This window comes from Mesoplodon densirostris, chromosome 18, assembly GCF_025265405.1.
Source record: "Mesoplodon densirostris isolate mMesDen1 chromosome 18, mMesDen1 primary haplotype, whole genome shotgun sequence".
NCBI classification, from domain to species: domain Eukaryota; kingdom Metazoa; phylum Chordata; class Mammalia; order Artiodactyla; family Ziphiidae; genus Mesoplodon; species Mesoplodon densirostris.
In genome coordinates, this window is record NC_082678.1 from 60,201,024 (window position 1) to 60,221,126 (window position 20,103).

Consider the following 20,103-nt stretch of genomic DNA (forward strand, 5'->3'; position numbering starts at 1 on the left):
TTTTTTTGTTCTAAAGTTAAGTCTTTCAATTGTTTTTAGATCAAAGGCATTTAGAAGAACAAGAAACTAACAGTAATAAAGAAGACAGCAGTATGCTTTGGACCAAAGAAACTCAGGATCTAGAAGAGGATACAGAGAGGTAACAGAAAAAGCTGGATTTTTTTTTTTTTTAATGTTTGAAAAAACTATAGTGTTTATATTAGTTTTTCTTCTGATATTGACAAATAAGGAAGTAATGGTCTTTTGTCATACTATCCTCATAGCCCCTATTCCTAAAAGGTATTTTTTTTAAAGTCCTTAGTTGTGATAAAATACATATAACACAAAATTTTTAAGTGTACAGTTCAGTAGTGCTACGTATATTCACATTGTTGTGCAACTGATCTCCAGAACGTTTTCATCTTGCAAAACTGAAACTCTATACCCATTAAACAACAACTCCCCATTTCCCCCTCCCCTCAGTCCCCAGCAGCCACAGTTCTACTCTCTGTTTCTCTGAGTTTCATTATTCCTTTTTTTTTTGAACATCTTTATTGGAGTATAATTGCTTTACAATGGTATGTTAGTTTCTGCTGTATAACAAAGTGTAGCAGCTATACGTATACATATATCTCCATATCCCCTCCCTCTTGCATCTCCCTCCGGTGTTTGTTGTTTTGTCACTGGCTTATTTCACTCAGCATAATGTCTTCAGGGTTCATCCATGTAGCATGCATCAGAATTTCCTTTCTTCTTAAGGCTGAAATCCATTGTGTGTGTGTGTGTACCACATTTTGTTTATCCATTCATCTGTTAGTGGACACTAGGTTGCTCCCACCTTTTGACTACTGTAATGCTGCTCTGAGTGTGAGTGCACAAATAGCTCTTCAACACACCCTGCTTTCATTTCTTTTGGATATATACCCAGAGTGGTATTGCTGGATCATATCGTAAATCTATTTTTATTTTTTTGAGGAAATGCCATCCTGTTTTCCACAGCAGCTGCACCATTTTACATTCCCACAAAGAGTGCACAAGGGTTCCACTTTCTACAGATCCTTGCCAATACTTGTTATTTTCTGTTTTGGGTTTTTTTTTGTCTGTGCCAAGCGGCATGCGGTATCTTAGTTCCCCTACCAGGGATCGAACCCGCGCCCCCTGCAGTGGAAGCGCGGAGCTTTAACCACTGGACCACCAGGGTGGTGGTGTTTCTGTTTTTTTGATAGTAGCATCCTAATAGGTGCGAGTTGATATCTCATTTTGGTTTTGATTTGCATTTCCCTAATGATTAGCGATGTTGGGCATCTTTTCACATGCAGAAGGCCATTTGTATATCTTCTTTGGAGAAATATCCTAGTCCTTTGCCCATTTTTAAATAGGATTATTTGTTTTTTTCTTGTAAAGTTGTTGTCTGTTGTTTTTGTTTTTACTTCTTTTTTTTTTTTTTTGCGGTACGAGGGCCTCTCCCTGCTGTGGCCTCTCCCGCTGCGGAGCACAGGCTCTGGACGCGCAGGCTCAGCGGCCACGGCTCACGGGCCTAGCCGCTCTGCGGCATGTGGGATCTTCCCAGACTGGGGCACAAACCTGTGTCCCCTGCATCGGCAGGCGGATGACTCTCAACCACTGTGCCACCAGGGAAGCCCTTTATTTCATTTTGTGAGGCAAACATCGGTTTCAGTTTCTTTCAAAACATTTTAGTTAAAGAGAATTTTTAGATCTTTCTAGCCAAATAAGAGAAGATGGAGGCAATCATCCGGACAATTCAGTCTGAAAACACAAGTTTGCCTCAAGAAACCCAACTCCATTCTTGACTTGGAGCTCTCCTTTGACCTGTGTTGTAAGGTAAACCACTTCAGATCACCTCCTTTGCCTCCTCACATTTCTTGCTTTGTCCGAACTGTCATTCAGGGCCAGGACTAGAAGGAGGTGAGTGTAACACACTCCTTGGGCACGAAATTGAAGGAGGCACCAAAAAACTCAGAAGTCAAGAAAAGTACTATTTTGATGCCATATTTTTAAAAATCCATACTAATGCAAAAAATATCAATGATGAACAAAATATTTACGTTTTAAAGAAAAAGAGGCTATGAATCTACACTTACACCACTTGCCTCATCCTCATCCTGGACCAGCAAATCCTTGGGGAAGCCCTGCAGAATGTTTTCAGCTGCAAACGTTAGAAAACCCCACCATCGTGTTTAAATGAGTTTGTCTCACATGACATGAAGCCCAGAGGTTGGCAGGGCATGGCTGGTGTAGCAGCTCAATGATGCTACCAGGGACTTAGGCTCTTTTGATCTTTCTGCTCTACCAGACATAGCATGTTGGCTTTTGTTTTCAGGCTTGTCAACTCCTGGACAAGGTGGCTGCTATCCATACTCCAGGCAGAAATAAGTGGGTGGGGCAAAGGAATAGTCTAGCCAACTTTATGTCTTTTTATCTGGAAAGCAAAAGCTTTCCTAGAAGCCCTTCTCAGCAGATGCCTACTTAGATCTCCTTGGCCAGATGTGACACATGGCCACCCTTGGTTGCCAGGGAGACTGGAAATTAGTTTTTAGCTTTCAGCTGCTATAGAAGAGGAAGGTAAGGGAGGAGAGTGTTATGAATAACTTTTGGGTGGTGAATCCAGTTTCTGTCACACTCTTCAAGGGCTAAACTATTCTCCACAAGGAAGGAAAAGAGAGAGACCTGGACAGGAAGTGAGGAGACTAGAGCCCTGGGACCTGAGAGGAAGTGGGGAGAGGTTTTTTTTTGCGGGGGGGTGGCGGTGAGACAAAACAAAGGCAAAGGAGGAGGAAGGTAAACTTCTTAAAGTTTTATAAACCTTTTGTCTATAATGTATGATGTAACTCCATTCATTCCATCTCCCCAAAACACCTTCGGTAAATATCTAGCCATTATTTAAGGTAAAAGAAAAGTAGCTCAAGAAGGCCAAGTTACATTTGGTTATACAAATATAAAGTGCTTTGCACATTATCAAAAGTTAGCTACTATTATCATTGTCTCTTCCGTTTTCAAAAGGGCTGGCTATGCTAGACACAGGTAGATGCCCACAGATGCTCAGTCATCTCAGTCCTTGGCACCAAGCCAGAGTGGAAGATATTTTTTCAGATGGTTGGGACTTTTCCGGCCTTCTGAAAACACATTCTCTGCATCCAGTAGCCTCAGAGGCAGTTCTTAATCTGAAACACTTGTGGGAATGAGTGTGCATTTCTAGCCTCAGGTGGAAATTGATGTAATGACCTAGAATTGGGACAGTGTCTAATATCACACTTTGGGCTTTTTTGTCAAGAGGCTAAAGGAGGGCTCTGGTGCACATGTGAACCGGATCTAAGTGGCCACTACAACTCCAGGTACAGCCTCACCGAGCTCTCATTTTCTCACGTGTATAGTGAAAGCAGGGGTTTGAAGGTCCTTTCCCGCTCGAGAGTGCTATGCCTCCTTGTCAAGGGAGAAGGGGAATGATGGCTGCCTCAATTCTCTTTACTTGCCCTCGGACAGAGCTCACTCTACGCTTGATGAGGACCTGGAAAGATGGCTGCAGCCACCTGAGGACAGCACGGAGCCACAGGGTCTCCCCAAGTGCTCGGCAAGGTTATTGTTCTCCATCAGGGGATCGTTATTTTTCTTTTTCAGGAAGGGGGACTAGATTTTAGTTCAGTTTTTTTGAAAAAGGTAGATTTTAGTTTCTTAGAAAGTACATGGACTCCTTGGAGGAAGAACGTTTGGTGATGGCGTTACATTGCTCTAGAGAAGCCAGCCCCGACTTCTGTCTCCCCCTCTTCCTCCAGCCACCCACAGTGCTCAAGATACTGACTAGCAGACTGATATTAGTATAGAGAGAGGCCCCTAAGATTGCTGCGTCTAGGCCCTGTCACCTTTAACATTTTCATCGGTCATTCAAGTTAATTTAGAAAAGGCATGCTTATCAAGTTTTTAGATAACACAAATCTAAGGATAAATGCTAATGTGATGGGTAGATAGACTGTGGCTTCAAAATGGTCTTGACAGGTGGCAATGCTAGATTTCTCTGAAAGATAAAAGTGAGCATTTAGATCCAAAAGTATAGAATGTGAGAGATCTGACCTAATGGAGCATTTTTTTGATCAGAAGCTCCTACTCAACTGAAATTTCATTGAAGATGGGAAGTACGTCTTATTTTTATACACCCAGCATTTAGCATGCATTTTGAGATGTGGTAAGAATTCAAGAAATCCCCCTTGAAGAAGACATGGACAGCGACTCCATGAGACCTCAGTTTGATGCAGTTGCTGAAAAGGTCAATGCAGCACTAATGCTGAACAGACAGAAATGTACAGTCCAGGTCAAGGTGATGTCTCAGGCTAGCTAGAGGACTTCTAGAACTCTTGTGGGGCTCCTTTGGGGTGTCACATTTTAAAAGGGACAGTCAACAAATAGAAGAGGGTGGCCACAGAAGAGCTAGAAGTCTGGAAACTTTGTCATGTGAGAACAGCTGAAGGAACTGGGAAGGCTCAGTCTGAGAAGAGCAAATAGAGCAGAGAATTGGATAGCTGCCCCCAAATACCTGAAATATTGTAAAGTGAAGAGAGTCAGCTTACTCTCTTCTGCCCCAAAGGACAGAGCCACTGACTAAAAACTGCAGAATAAGAGATTTTTATTCAGTAAAGCACAAGCTTCTAATGGCCACAGCAATCTGATAGAGAAACAGCTGCCTCTACACTAACTTTAACAGCAGCTTCTCCCACCCAAGCACAGGCTGCATGACTCTCTGGTCCAGAGCATTTGGACGGAGGTAATAGATAACCTCCTCCAACTTTAGAGCCTGTGATTCTATTAGTGATGAGAGGTTAGGAGGAAAAAAAATACTTTTCACCCTAGCTGGCTTTATTTTCTCTCTCACTTTGCATATTTTATTTTGAATATCCACCAGATGAAAACAGAAGAAAAATCCCTAAACCATGTCAGTTTGATTCATCCATCATCTGTTGAGCACTGTCAGTGAGCTGAGCACTGTGCTAGGGGCTGGAGATGCAGAGGGATGGGACGTCTCTGCCCTTAGGGAGCTTATAGTTGAGTGGGGAGTTGGTTTCTGCTTACTGGTTTGAGAAACGTGGTCTTCAATTGTTAGATACTGCAGTTAGATATTGAGAGTTTTAGGAAATGAAGATAAGGTAATAAAAATACATGTGGTTGTAAAAAGGACACCAATTACAACATAAGTGAAATGCTTTTTTCCTTTGGGACAGTACAGCCTAGTGGTTGAGAGCAGAGTCTGAGTCAGGCTTCCTGGGTTCATCCCAGCTCTAGGACTTACTGGGCATGTAATTTAACTTCTTTGTGCCTCAGTTTTCTCATCACTTAACTACGTTATATAGTTGTGATGAGAATTAAATGAGTTAATATACATTACAGCACTTGAACTGTTCCATAGGGAACGCACAATTAGCTCTAGTTATTATTATATTTCCTTGGGAGCGCAGTCCTGTTCCCCTGGCCATTGTGCACATGGTTTAATGGCCAAAATCATTGTCATTGAAGGGAGACAAATACCAAAGATCAAGAAGTTGGTGAAAAGAAGAGAAAAGGGGAAGAAAGCATCACGCCAGAGAGAAGGAAATCAGAGAGCTTTTTAGGGACTTTGGAAGAAGGTATGAATGGATGTTCATTTACAATGTAGCCTGGAGTCCTTGGGCTTCCATGAGTATCAAAGTTATTTAGAAATGTTTCCCAGATGCTATACATAATCCTCCTACACTTTTCCCTTGTAGTTCAGCCCAGGTTTTCTGTTAAATGCCAATTATGTCTTTATCACAAAACAATAACAACAGCCAATTCTATTTCTAAAGCAAGCCTTCAGCCAGGCTCATATTGTCTGGAAAGATGTTTTCCTTCTAATGTGTCTTCAAAAGATAAGAAATCATAAATTGTGGAATTTAAGTGGAGTCTACAAGTAATATGAAAAGTACAAACCTTAATTTCAAAACTGTTTTGATAGAGCTTTAAGGCGCCATTCACAAATGATGCCCTCCTATATTTAAGTTCCTCCGACTCAGGAAGTTAGCGTCATTAGCTCTTTCAGATCATCTGGTCTCCCTTTTATCCCTTCCCCAGTCCATTCTCATTCTTCTCCTTTTTCTGCCCTGCTTTGTGCCCCAGGATGCTGACCCTTGTGAACTGAATCTGCTGGGCTTCCTGGCCAGCCGGCTTCCTGTTGGCCAAGGGGAGACCCCAGCAGATCAGATAATTGGGATATTACTTGCCTTACTGCCTACCTCAGCACCTCCTCTCTGTGTGGAAGTGATGGCCCTCAACAAGCACAGCTTCTATAGTGCAGCCCATCCTTCCCAGTTCTAGCTCTCACTGGGTTCCAGTAACTGTTCTGCCGCACCTCTCCCCCGGCATCCCAGTCTCTTCAGACTTAGGGGTGATAATGGCTTCCCACTGCTGCTAGTCGCTGGATGCTTTGCCATACCTTGTTTGTTCCCTTAATTCTGACAACACCTCTGTAAGTAGTCACTTCATTAAAGGACCTGGGGGTGCATTCTGTTTCCTCTAGGACGCTGACTGGCACAAGGCTCAGAGTGTGTGAGCGTTCAGCTAGTATTCAATTCACCGAGAACATAATGCAGGGACTTTGTGAAATTAGCATCATTTGTGTCCATTGCTATGACAGGGAACTGCAGGATGTTAGGAGTGGAAGCCTAGTATCTGTGTTTTTAGAAAGATTCTATCTCTGTAGAAGAAAACAATTGATGGAGAGAAAATAGTCCACCCTAAACTAGAGAGAGTACTAATGTGACTTCTGAATGCTCTCACCCAAAGTAATCAAGTTGTTTTTTCTTCCTTCTATCAAGAGGAACTAAAACCCTGTTTTTGGAAGCAACTGGGTTGGTCCGGACCATCCAGGTAATGAGATGTCAGATGTTTGTAAGTCAAAGTCCACTGTTTATAGACAACATGAATAGACTTTAAACATGTACCAGTATCTAAATAAACATTAATGACAAAGACTTGAATTCAGAGGTTTTAAAAATGCTAATGTTTATAGTTAATTAAAATACAAGGGGAAATTAATGCCAACTTTGATTACATAATTGGTAGACAGCACAAGAATGGGTTGGGTTTTTTTTTTTTTTTTTTTTTTGGCTGCCTTGGGTCTTTGTTGCTACACGTGGGCTTTCTCTAGTTGCAGCGAGCGGGGCCTACTCTTCATTGCGGTGAGCGGGCTTCTCATTGTGGTGGCTTCTCTTGTTGCGGAGCACGGGCTCTAGGCACGCGGGCTTCAGTAGTTGCAGCACGCGGGCTCAGTAGTTACAGCACACAGGCCCTAGAGTGCGTGGGCTTCAGTAGTTGTGGCACGTGTGCTCAGTAGTTGTGGCACGCAGGCTTCGTAGTTGTGGCGCATGGACTTAATTGCTCCGCAGCATGTGGGATCTTCCCAGACCAGGGATCGAACCCGTGTTCCCTGCATTGGCAGGCGGATTCTTAACAACTGCGCCACCAGGGAGGTCCCACAAGAACGGTTTTAGATGGAGGGAGTACAGAAGATGCTGCTCTCGAAATGCTTTGCATTTCCACGATACACTAGCTTATCATAGTCTCGCTTGATTATAAAGATCAAAGTTTCTTTCCTTTGAATTCAGTTGAATAAAAAGAGGCTGTTGTTTGTGTCTTTAAGAAACATCACACCAACTCGAAACTCCTTTTTGTTCAGGATAATCGTGCTGGATCAGAGTGACTTGTCAGACTGACCGGAAGTGGACCATAGAGGGACTCCTGGCCTGCGTTTGAGTGTCCTGCTCGTGAGCTCCCTTCTTCCCTCGTCTGCTTCAGTCACCATTAGGGCAGTGGTTCCATTGCTCACACTTTGTTTAGCCACCACAATAGACAGAACGACTTGTTTGTTTGCAGCACATTTAACCATTTGTTTTCAGTCAGATTTCTGAAAAGTAAACGGTAGTTTTGATTGTAAAGCTTTCTCATTGTGCCCAGAATGGCGTTTGGTTTTTTAATATAAATTTTCAAACACTTCAGCTCCTGTTACATAATAAAATGTTTCCTTTTAATACCCGTTAGGTTTCAGCTGTAAGATATATTCCTGTGTTTTAGTTGTTGGGAGAGGACCTGCCACTCAAAGAAGTTTTGACAAGTAAATAACTACCGCTACCCCCCATCGTACAAACTGGCACCAGTCATCCATGTTTTATTACAGAAATATTGCCCTCCTCTTCACCGGGATTGCCATATTCCCGTTCCAGCTACAACTGACTTACAATGTAAAAGTGTAGGTAGGAATAAAAGCCCAAAATAGTCTGAACTCTTTAAGGTGAACCAACACCATCTCTGTATATTTCAGTTTGTACGTCACATCCTTAGTGTCCTAGAAGAATGAAACTATGGTGAGAAAGATCACAGTATTTTCTCTAACTTAGCCTCTTGTGCGGTGCTAGCCAGCTCACGTTTTATCTGTAAGTAGTAGGTCTTTTGTTTGTGAAAACCGGATAGTTCCTATTGTGGACGGTCATATTCATACAGTTCTTAGCTCCCCAAAATTTTACCCTGCACAAATAAAACAGGAAGGTACAAGTTTATTTGACCATTTTAAAGCAAGGAAACAGTTGCTTGCCACTGTAACCAGAGGAACCCATGACAAATTACTTTACAAATAATACGAAACTTTGAGGGATACAGAGACTTAGTAACATGCAGTACTTCCTCTCAAAAAACTTTATATGGTGAGACAAAACCAACATACATAAAAATGTAAGAACTAATAGCAGACATATCATGATAAATGGTAAGATATGAAGTTACAGTATTATCTATTAGTATTCATAAAGGCTACAAGTCCTACAAGGCTACAGACTCACACTGATGTGGTTTGTAATCCTTTGTCTACAGAGTAGACTCTTCTGTCTGGCCGGTGACTATGTAATATTGGCCTATGTTAACAATAATAATGTTGATAGATATTGTTTATTGGTTACGGAGTACCTCTTATGTACCAGGTACTTTATATACTTGGTGCTTTTCCTGCACATGGCACTCTCACTGTATTGCTTTAGTATGCTGCTTTTCCTACTCTTCAGCAGCTGTTATTTCCAACTTTTATTCTTCACTTCCCATCAACATTTAACAGATGACTTACCTCCAACTTTACAGAGAAATTAGCCATCAGATGGGAACAAATCAGCTTCCCACCACCAAAACTACTAACAAGACCACATCTGTCTCTGTGACTAGAACAGTTGTAGGTAAATCAGTCTACCCTAAACTAGAGGTGGACCTTTTCTACATGCATTCTTTCTATTGATACTTTCCTCCACGTTACACGGAAGGAGGTGTCTCTCTCCCCATCCAAGGCCAGTCTCATCTTCTGTCTGCTCAGAGTTATCCTTCTCAGGTTATTATCTCCCTTCTTAGTATCTCCAACCCCTTCTTTATTAGCTTCTTTTCATCACTTGATGCACTTGGATTTTTCCCATTGTTAAAAAGTATTTCCTGGATTTTCCTGGCAGTCGGGCAGTTAAGACTCTGTGCTTCCATTGCTGGGGGCACTGGTTCGATCCCTGGTCAGGGAACAAGGATCCCTCATGCCGTGTGCTGTGGCCAAACAAAAAAAAGTATCCCCTGGATCCCACTTCCCTTTCCAGCCACTGCCCCATCTCTTTCCTCCCACTGCAGTTAGAGATCTTAAAAGAGTTGTCTACACCTGCTGTCTTCAGTGCCTCACCTCCGACTCACTCTTCAACCCACTATAATCTGAATTCTGCTCCTTCCATTCTCAGGCAATCCTAACGTTACCAATGACTTCCATATTCCTAAATCCCAGGGACACTCTTCTGGCCTCACTGTCCAGTTTGCTCTCTCAGACTATTCCCTTGGCTCCCTTATGTTACAATCTGGTTTTCCTTCTATTTCTCTGGTTATTCCATCTCAGCCTCCTTTGGGGTTCTGCCTTTACCTTTTCTTTTTATTTTTTAAATTTATTTTATTAAAGTATAGCTGAGTTACAATGTTGTGTTACTTTCAGCTGAACAGCAAAATGATTCAGTTATACATATACATACATCCTTTTCCTTATTCTTTTTCATTATGTTTTATCACAGGATATTGAATATAATTCCCTGTGCTATACAGTAGGACCTTATTGTTTATCTATTTTATATATAGTAGTTTGTATCTGCTAATCCCAAACTCCCAATCCATCCCTTCTGCACCCCCCTCCCTCTTGGTAACCACAAGTCTGTTATCAATACCTGTGAGTCTGTTTCTGTTTTGTAGATAAGTTCATTTGTGTCATATTTTAGATTCCACATATAAGTGATATCATATGGTATTTGTCTTTGTCTGACTTACTTCACTTAGTATGATAATGTCTAGGTTCATCCATGTTGCTGCAAATGGCATTCTTTCTTTCTTTCATTTTTATGGCTGAGTAGTATTCCATTGTATATATGTACCACATCTTCTTAATCCATTCATCTGTTGAGACATTTAGGTTGTTTCCATGTTTTGGCTATTCTCAATAGTGCTGCTGTGAACATAGGGGTGCATGTATCTTTTAAATTACAGTTTTGTCTGGATATATGCCCAGGAGTGGGATTTCTGGATCATATGACAACTCTATTTTTAGTTTTTTAAGGAACTTCCATACTGTTCTCCATACTGGCTGCACCAATTTACATTCCCACCAACAGTGTACGAGGGTTCCCTTTTCTCCACACCCTCTCCAGTGTTTGCTATTTGTAGACTTTTTAATGATGGCCATTCTGACCAATGTGAGGTGGTACCTCATTGTAGTTTTGATTTGCATTTCTCTAATAATTAGCAATGTTGAGCATCTTTTCACATGCCTGTTGGCACTCTGTATGTCTTCTTTGGAGAAATGTCTGTTTAGGTCTTCTGCCCATTTTGCAATTAGGTTGTTTGTTTTTTTGTTATTGAGTTGTATGAGCTGTTTGTATATTTTGGAAATTAAGCCCTTGTTGGTCACATCATTTACAAATATTTTCTTCCAGTCTTAAGTTGGCTTTTCATTTTGTTTATGGTTTCCTTTGCTGTACAAAAGCTTGTAAGTTTGATTAGGTCCCATTTGCTTATTTTTGCTTTTATTTCTATTGCCTTGGGAGACTGACCTAAGAAAACATTGGTACGATTTTATTTTTGTCAGAGAATGTTTTGCCTATGTTCTCTTTTAGGAGTTTTATGGTGTTATGTCTTATATTTAAGTCTGTAAGCCCATTTTGAGTTTATTTTTGTGTATGGTGTGAGGGAGTGTTCTAACTTCATTGATTTACATGTGGCTGTCCAACTTTCCCACCACCACTTGCTGAAGAGACTATCTTTTCTCCCATTGTATATTCTTGCCTCCTTCGTCGAAGATTAAATTGACCACAGGTGTGCGGGTTTGTTCTGGGGCTCTCTATTCTGTTCCATTGATCCATATGTCTGTTTTTGTGCCAATACCAGTCTGCTTTGATTACTGTAGCTTTGTAGTACTGTCTGATGTCTGGGAGGGTTATGCCTCCTGCTTTGTTCTTTTTCCTCAGGATTGCTTTGGCAATTATGGGTCTTTTATGGTTCCATATGAATTTTAGGATTATTTGTTCTAGTTCTGTGAAACATGTCATGGGTAATTTGATAGGGATCACATTAAAGCTATAGATTGTTTTGGGTGGTATGGCCATTTTAACAATATTAATTCTTCCAATCCAGGAGCATGGGATACCTTTCAATTTCTTTGAATCATCTTTAGTTTCCTTTATTAATGTTTTATGGTTCTCAGCATATATATGTCTTTCACCTCCTTGGTCAGGTTTATTCCTATGTTTTTTTTTCTTTTGATGTGATTTTAAAAGGGTTTTTTTTTTTACATTCCTTTCACCTCTACCTTTCCTTACTTCAAGCTTTCCTCCTAAGAGACTTTGCTCACACCCGTTGCTTCACTTAGCTTCTATATGCTGACAACTTCCAGATTTGTGTTGCAAGTTTACGACCAGACCTCTTCTCTGAGCCCATATAGCTACCCATGTATTCAGTGTCTCCACTTGGGTTTCTTTCAGGTGTCTTACTGGTAATACCCAGAACTGAACCAATGGTCTTAATCACAAACCTTCTTCATCTTCAGAATTCCCCTTCCAACTAACGGTATTACTGTTCACTCAGCCACTCAAACCAGAAACCCAGGAGTCATTCTTGACCCCTCCCATTCCTTCACTCCTTACATCAAAATATCAATCATTAACACATTTTTTTTTTTTTTTTTTTTTTTTTTTTTTTTTTTTGTGGTATGCGGGCCTCTCACTGCTGCGGCCTCTCCCGTTGCGCAGCACAGGCTCCGGATGCGCAGGCCCAGCGGCCATGGCTCACGGGCCCAGCCGCTCCGCGGCATATGGGATCCTCCCAGACCGGGGCACGAACCCGTATCCCCTGCATCGGCAGGCGGACTCCCAACCACTGCGCCACCAGGGAGGCCCTCATTAACACATTTTTGACCCGAGGCATATTATGGCCACAAGTGTTAGTTTCTGCAAAAATCCCCTGGTCAGTAATGTGTTAAGACTTATTTGTTTCAATCCTGGAAAGGATGTGGAGAAAAGGGAACCCTCCTACACTGTTGGTGGGAATGTAAGTTGGTAAAGCCACTATGGAAAACAGTATGGACGTTCCTCAGAAAACTACAAATAGAATTACCATATGATCCAGCAATCTCACTCCTGGAAATATACCTGGACAGAGCTCTAATTCAAAAAGATACGTGCACTCCCAGTGTTCACAGCAGCACTATTCACAATAGCCAAAACATGGAAACAACCTAAATGTCTATCAACAGATGAATGGATAAAGAAGATGTGGTACATATACACAATGGAATATTACTCATCCATAAAACAGAAAAAATGCCATTTGCCACCACATGGATGCAGCTAGAGATTATACTAAGTGAAATAAGTCAGAAAGAGAAAGACAGGGACTTCCCTGGTGGTGTAGTGGTTAAGAATCCTCCTGCCAATGCCGGGGACACAGGTTCGATCCCTGGTCTGGGAAGATCCCACATACCGCGGAGCAACTAAGCCTGTGAGCCACAACTACTGAGCCCACGCACCACAACTACTGAAGACTGCGTGCTCTAGGGCCCACGTGCCACAACTACTGAGCCCACATGCTGCAACTATTGAAGCCCACGCGCCTAGAGCCCGTGCTCCACAACGAGAAGCCACCACAATGAGAAGCCCGCTCACCGCAATGAAGAGTAGCCCCCACTCGCCACAACTAGAGAAAGCCTGTGTGTAGCAATGAAGACCCAGTGCAGCCAAAAAAAAAAAAAAAGACAAATACCGTATGATATCACTTATATGTGGAATCTAAAATATGACACAAATGAACCTATCTACAAAACAGAAACAGACTCACAGACACAGAGAACAGACTTGTGGTTGCCAAGAGAGAGGGATGGACTGGGAGTTTGGGGTTGGTAGATGTGAACTAATATATGTGTGTGTGGGGGGTGTATGTATGTATATATATATATATATATATATATATATGCAAACTATATATATGTGTATATATATAGATAGATAGATAGATGTCTGTGTGTGTATAACTGAGTCACTTTGCTGTACAGCAGAGATTGCCACAACATTGTAAATCAACTGTACTTAAATAAAAAAAAAATTGGAAAAGAAAAAAGACTCTTTGTTTCAACCTCCAAAACACATGTCCCTTATACCCACTTCTTTGTGTCTCTGCTGCTGCTACCCTCATCTGACCACTAGTAACTCTCGCTTGGGCCACTGCAACAGCCTCCTCAAGTGGCCTACTGCATCCAGTCCCACATTCAACAAATGTTTTTTGAATGACTTCTCTGTGCCAGGCACCACTCTAGGTGCTGGAGAGACAGTAAACAAAGCAGAAATCCTCCTTTCCTTGAGTCTACAGCCATTAAATGAATAAATAGATAATTTTAGTAGTAGTAAGCGCTATGAAGAAGATAAATAAGTTAAAGTGATAACGATTGCATAGGGAGACACTTAACATTAGAAAAGATATTCAAGGGAAGGCTGCTCTGAAGAAGTGACCTTTGAGCTTCTACTGGAATGAAAAGAAGTTGCCAGTTTTTGTGACTCTGGTGGATGAGCATTCCAGCAAGGAGAAAAGCAACTGCAAAGACCCCACAGGAAGCACCACACTGGAGCAGCAAAAGGTCAGTGTGGTTGAGCAAAGTAAGTTGTGGGGAGGGTGATAGAAGGCTGGAGCCTTTAGCAGGGGGATTATAGACCCTGCTAAAAAGTGATTTCCAGGGTTATAACATTATTAGATTCAAATGTCCAGTTCAACAAAAAAGTCACAAAGCATACAAAAAAAAAAAAAAGACCCATTCAAAGGAAAGAAATAACAGAAACTGTCACTGAAAAATACCTGATGGCAGATATACTAGACAAAGACTTTAAAACAACTTTTGAAGATGCTCAGAGAACTAAAGGAAGATGTAGAGAAAGTCATGAAAATCATGTGTAAACAAAAGTGAAATATCAGTAAAGAGATAGAAAACTTAAAAAGAAACCAAAAAAATTCTGGAGCTGAAAAGTACAATATCTGAAATGAAAAATTCACTAAAGGGAGTCAAAGGCAGATTTGAGCAGGCAGAAGAAAGAATCTGGAAACTTGAAGCTAGGGCAATGAAATGATCAAGTCTGAGGAACAGAAAGAAAAATTCAAGAAAAGTGGACAGAGCCTAAGGGACCTATAGGACACCATCAACCAGACCAACATATGGATACTGGGAGTCCTAGAAGGAGAAGAGAGAGGAAAAAGGGGGAGAGAGAATATTTGAAGAAATAATGGCTGAAAACTCCCCAAATTTGATTAAATACATGAATGTAAACATCCAAGAATCTCAACAAACTCCAAATAAGATGAGCTCAAAGAGCCCCACACTGAGACTCATTTAATCAAACTTTAAAGAGACAAATGCAAAGAGAAAAATTTTTTAAATTTTATTTGTTTTTTTATACAGCAGGTTCTTATTAGTCATCCATTTTATACACATCAGTGTATACATGTCAATCCCAATCTCCCAATTCATCACACCACCCCCACGCCACCCCCTGCTGCTTCCCCCCCTTTGGTGTCCATACGTTTGTTCTCAAAGAGAAAATCGTGAAAGCAGTAAGAGAGAGACAAATAGTCATATAAAGGAATCCTCAATAAGATTATCAGAAGATAATTTCTCAGAAAATTTTAAGGTCAGAAGACAGTGGGTTGGTATATTCAAATTGCTAGAAGAGTAAAACTGTCAACCAGGAATTCTATATATGACAAAACTGTCCTTCAAAAGTGAGGGAGAAATTAATATATTCCCAGATAAACAAAAGCTGAGAATTTGTAAGCACCAGACCTGCCCTGTAAGAAATGATTAAGGGAGTCCTGCAAGGTGAAATGAAAGGATACTAGACAGTAACTCAAAGACACATGGAGAAATAAAGATCTCAATAAAGGTAAATGCATGGGTAATTATAAAGCTAGTGTAAATGCACTTTTTGTTTTCTACATAATTTAAGAGACTAATATGTTTAAGGGAAAAAAGAGCAGTTATTAGTGTAAATGCTAGTACTACTGTAACTATGGTTTGTTAACTCCACATCTTGTTTTCTACATAATTTGAGGAACTAATGCATTTAAAAGAATTATTAGTTTATTTTTTTGGTTTTTAAACTAAACAGTTAAAAATTTTTTTATTTTTTAAAATAAATTATTAGTTTATAATTTTGTGTCATCAACAACTGAAAGGAGTGGGGATGGAGATGTAAAGAAGCAGAGTTTTAGTATGTTACTGAAGTTAAACTGGTGTAAATTCAACTTAGAGTGTTACAACTTTAGGATGCTAAATGTAATCCCACAAAGAAAATAGCTATAGTAAATACACAAAAGGAAAAGAGAAAGGAATTTAAACATTTCACTACAGAAAATCAACTAAACACAAAAGACAGTAATGCAGGAAATTTGGAACAAAAAGCTATAAGGTGTACAGAAAACAAATAGCATAACGACAGAAATAAGACCCTCATCAGGAATTATTTCAAATGTAAGTGAATCAAGCTCTCCAATCAAAAGACAGAGATGGACAGAATGGATAAAAACACATGATCCTAGAGGAAAACATAGGCAGAACACTCTATGACATAAATCACAGCAAGATCCTTTTTGACCCACCTCCTAGAGAAATGGAAATAAAAATAAACAAAGGGACCTAATGAAACTTCAAAGCTTTTGCACAGCAAAGGAAACCATAAACAAGACGAAAAGACAACCCTCAGAATGGGAGAAAATATTTACAAATGAAACAACTGACAGAGGATTAATCTCCAAAATTTACAAGCAGCTCATGCAGCTCAATATCAAAAAAACAAAGAACCCAATCCAAAAATGGGCAGAAGACGTAAATAGACATTTCTCCAAAGAAGATATACAGATTGCCAGCAAACACATGAAAGGATGCTCAGCATCACTAATCATTAGAGAAATGCAAATCAAAACTATAATGAGGTATCACCTCACACCAGTCAGAATGGCCATCATCAAAAAATCTACAAATAATAAATGCTGGAGAGGGTGTGGAGTAAAGGGAACCTTCCTGCACTGTTGGTGGGATTGTAAATTGATATAGCCACTATGGAGAACAGTATGGAGGGTCCTCAAAAAACTAAAAATAGAACTACCATACGACCCAGCAATCCCACTACTGGGCATATACCCTGAGAAAACCATAATTCAAAAAGAGTCATGTACCATAATGTTCACTGCAGCACTATTTACAATAGCCAGGACATGGAAGCAACCTAAGTGTCCATCAACAGATGAATGGATAAAGAAGATGTGGCACATATATACAATGGAATATTACTCAGCCGTAAAAAGAAATGAAATTGAGTTATTTGTAGTGAGGTGTGGATGGACTTAGAGTTTGTCATACAGAGCGAAGTAAGTCAGAGAAAAATACTGTATGCGAACACATATATATGGAATCTAAAAAAATGGTCATGAAGAACCTAGGGGCAGGACAGGAATAAAGACACAGACCTACTAGAGAATGGACTTGAGGACATGGGGAGGGGGAAGGGTAAGCTGGGACAAAGTGAGAGAGTGGCATGGACATATATACACTACCAAATGTAAAACAGATAGCTAGTGGGAAGCTGCCGCATAGCACAGGGAGATCAGCTCGGTGCTTTGTGACCACCTAGAGGCATGGGATAAGGGAGGGTGGGAGGGAGATGCAAGAGGGAGGAGATATGGGGATATATGTATATGTATAGCTGATTCACTCTGTTATAAAGCAGAAACTAATACACCATTGTAAAGCAATTATACTCCAATAAAGATGTTAAAAAAACAAAAACAAAAACACAAGATCCAACTCTGTGTTGTCTACAGGAGACTCACTTGAGATCCAAAGACACAAACAGGTTGAAAGCGAAAGGATGGTAAACGGTATTCCATGCAAATAGTAGCCAAAAGAGAGCAGGGGTGGCTATACTATCAGACAGTTGACTATATCAAAGTTTACAGGGGACAAAGAAGGACATTACATATTAATAAAAGGTTCAATGCAGAAAGAAGACATAATAATGATAAATATTTATGTGCCTAATGATAGACTGTCAAAATATATAAAGCAAAAACTGGCAGAACTGCAGGGAGAAATAGACAATTCTATAATAATAATTGGAGACTTCAAAAACCCACTCACAGTAACGGATAGAACAACCAGACGGAAGATTAGTAAGGAAACAGGGGACTTAAACGACACAACGAGCCAAGTAGATTTATAGACATATACAAAACACTCTACCCAACAACAATAACAGAATACGCACCCTTCTTAAGTACCCGTGGGACATTTTCCAGGAGAGATCGTATGTTAGGCCACAAATTAAATCTCAATAACATTTAAAAGACAGATATATGAAGTCTCTTCTTTGAGCACATCGGGATGAAGTTAGAAATCAATAACAAAAGGGAAACTGGGGGCTTCCCTGGTGGCGCAGTGGTTGAGAGTCCGCCTGCCGATGCAGGGGACACAGGTTCGTGCCCCGGTCCGGGAAGATCCCACATGCCATGGAGTGGCTGGGCCCGTGAGCCATGGCCGCTTAGCCTGCAAGTCCGGAGCCTGTGCTCCGCAATGGGAGAGGCCACAACAGTGAGAGGCCCGCGTACCGCAAAAAAAAAAAAAAAAAAAAAAAAAAAAGGGAAACTGGAAAATTCAAAAACTCGTGGACATTAACACACTTTTAAACAACCAATGGATCAAAGAAGAAATCACAAGAAATTAGAAAATGCTATGAGATGAATTAAAACAAAAACACAACATACCAACATGGGGCACAGCAAAAACTGTACTAAGTGGGAAAATTATAGCTATAAATGTTTATATTAAAAAATAAAGATCTCAAGTTAACTATGTAACTTTATAACTTAAGGAACTAGGAAAAGAAAAACAAACTAAACCCAAAGCTAGCAGAAGAAAGGAAATAAAGATTAGAACAAAGATAAATGAAATAGAGAATAGAAAACAATACAGAACACCAGTGAAACCAAAAGTTGGTTCTTCAAAAAATCAACAAAATTGACAAACATTTAGCTAGATGGACTAAGAAAACAAAGTCTCAAATTGCTAAAATCAGAAATTAAAGTGAGAATATTACTACTGATTCTACAGAAATAAAAAGGATTATAAGAGAATACTATGAACAATTATATGCAACAAAGAAAATTTTGTACAACCTAGATGAATGGACAAATTCTTAGAAACAGAAAACCTACCAAGACTAGATCACAAAGAAATAGAGAATCTGAGTAGACCTACAGCTAGTAAGGAGATTGAATCAGTATTGAAAAATCTCTCAACAAAAGTCCTGGGGACTTCCCTGGTGGTCCAGTGGTAAAGAATTCACCTTCCAGTGCAGAGGATGCCTGTTCAATCCCTGGTAGGGGAACTAAGATCCAACATGCCATGGAGCAACTAAGCCCATGCGCTACAACTACTGAGCTTGTGCACCTCAATGAGAGAACCTGCGTGCCACAAACTTCAGAGCCCGTGAGCCCCGGAGCCTGCCTGCAATGACTAGAGAGAGAAAACCTGCACACCACAACTAGAGAGAAGCCCATGCGTTGCAACAAAAGATCCTGCATGCCTCAACGAAGATCCCACGTGCTGCAACTAAGACCCAACACAGCCAAAAAAATTAAGAAAATAAATTTCAAAAAAAAAAGTAAATGTTAAAAAAAATAATAATAAGTCCTGAGCCTGATGGCTTCACTGGTGAATTCTACCAAAAAATTTTTTTTGTATTTTATTTTATTATTTTTTTTTGTGACCATGTCCTGCAGCATGCGGGATCTTAGTTCCCCAACGAGGGATCGAACCCATGCCCCCTGCACTGGGAGTGTGAAATCTTAACCACTGGACTGCCTACCAAAAATTTAAAGAAGAGGGACTTCCCTGGTGGTCCAGTGGCTAAGAATTCACACTCCCATTGCAGAGGGCCTGGGTTCGGTCCCTGGTTGGGGAACTAGATCCTGCATGCTGCTACTAAAGGAGCCCACATGCTGCAGCAAAGATCCTGCATGCTGCACCTATGACCCGGCACAGCCAAATAAATAAATATATATTTAAAAAAATTAAAGAAGAACTAATACCAAATCCTTCTCAAACTTTTCTAAAAAACTAAAGAGTAGGGAGCATTTCCTAACTCATTCTGAGGCCAGTTTTACCCTGATACCAGAGCCAGACAAAGACACTACCAGAAAAGAAAAATACAAACCAATACCCTTCATGAACATTGGTGGAAAAATCCTCAACAAAATACTAGCAGACAGGATTCAGCAGCATATTGAAAAGATTATACACCATGACCAACTGGGATTTATTCCTGGAATGCAAGGATGTTTCAATATATAAAAGTCAATCAATGTAATATGCCGTATCAATATAATGAAAGAAAAAACCACATGACCATCTCAATTGATGCAGAAAAAGCATTTGACAAAATTCAACAGCTTTCATGATAAAAACATTCAACAAACTAGGAATAGAAGGAAATTACCTCAATATAATAGCTATATATGAAAGCCCAT

General features: G+C 40.3%; 1 protein-coding gene across 4 annotated transcripts in view; it reads left to right on the forward strand.

The window, feature by feature from the left end:
• Positions 1–7,991, forward strand: part of TEX14 (testis expressed 14, intercellular bridge forming factor) — a 72,674-nt gene extending 64,683 nt beyond the window's left edge. For 3 of the 4 annotated variants that reach the window (XM_060080932.1, XM_060080935.1, XM_060080934.1), the window contains 5 exons: positions 40–139; positions 3,481–3,573; positions 5,500–5,609; positions 6,816–6,867; positions 7,640–7,991. In XM_060080932.1, coding sequence (XP_059936915.1) covers positions 40–139; positions 3,481–3,573; positions 5,500–5,609; positions 6,816–6,867; positions 7,640–7,712 — 428 coding nt within the window. In that variant the 3' untranslated portion in view covers positions 7,713–7,991. The remainder of the gene's footprint in view (positions 1–39; positions 140–3,480; positions 3,574–5,499; positions 5,610–6,815; positions 6,868–7,639) is intronic. The other variant, XM_060080933.1, reaches the window with a different exon arrangement.
• Positions 7,992–20,103: the final 12,112 nt, after the last annotated feature.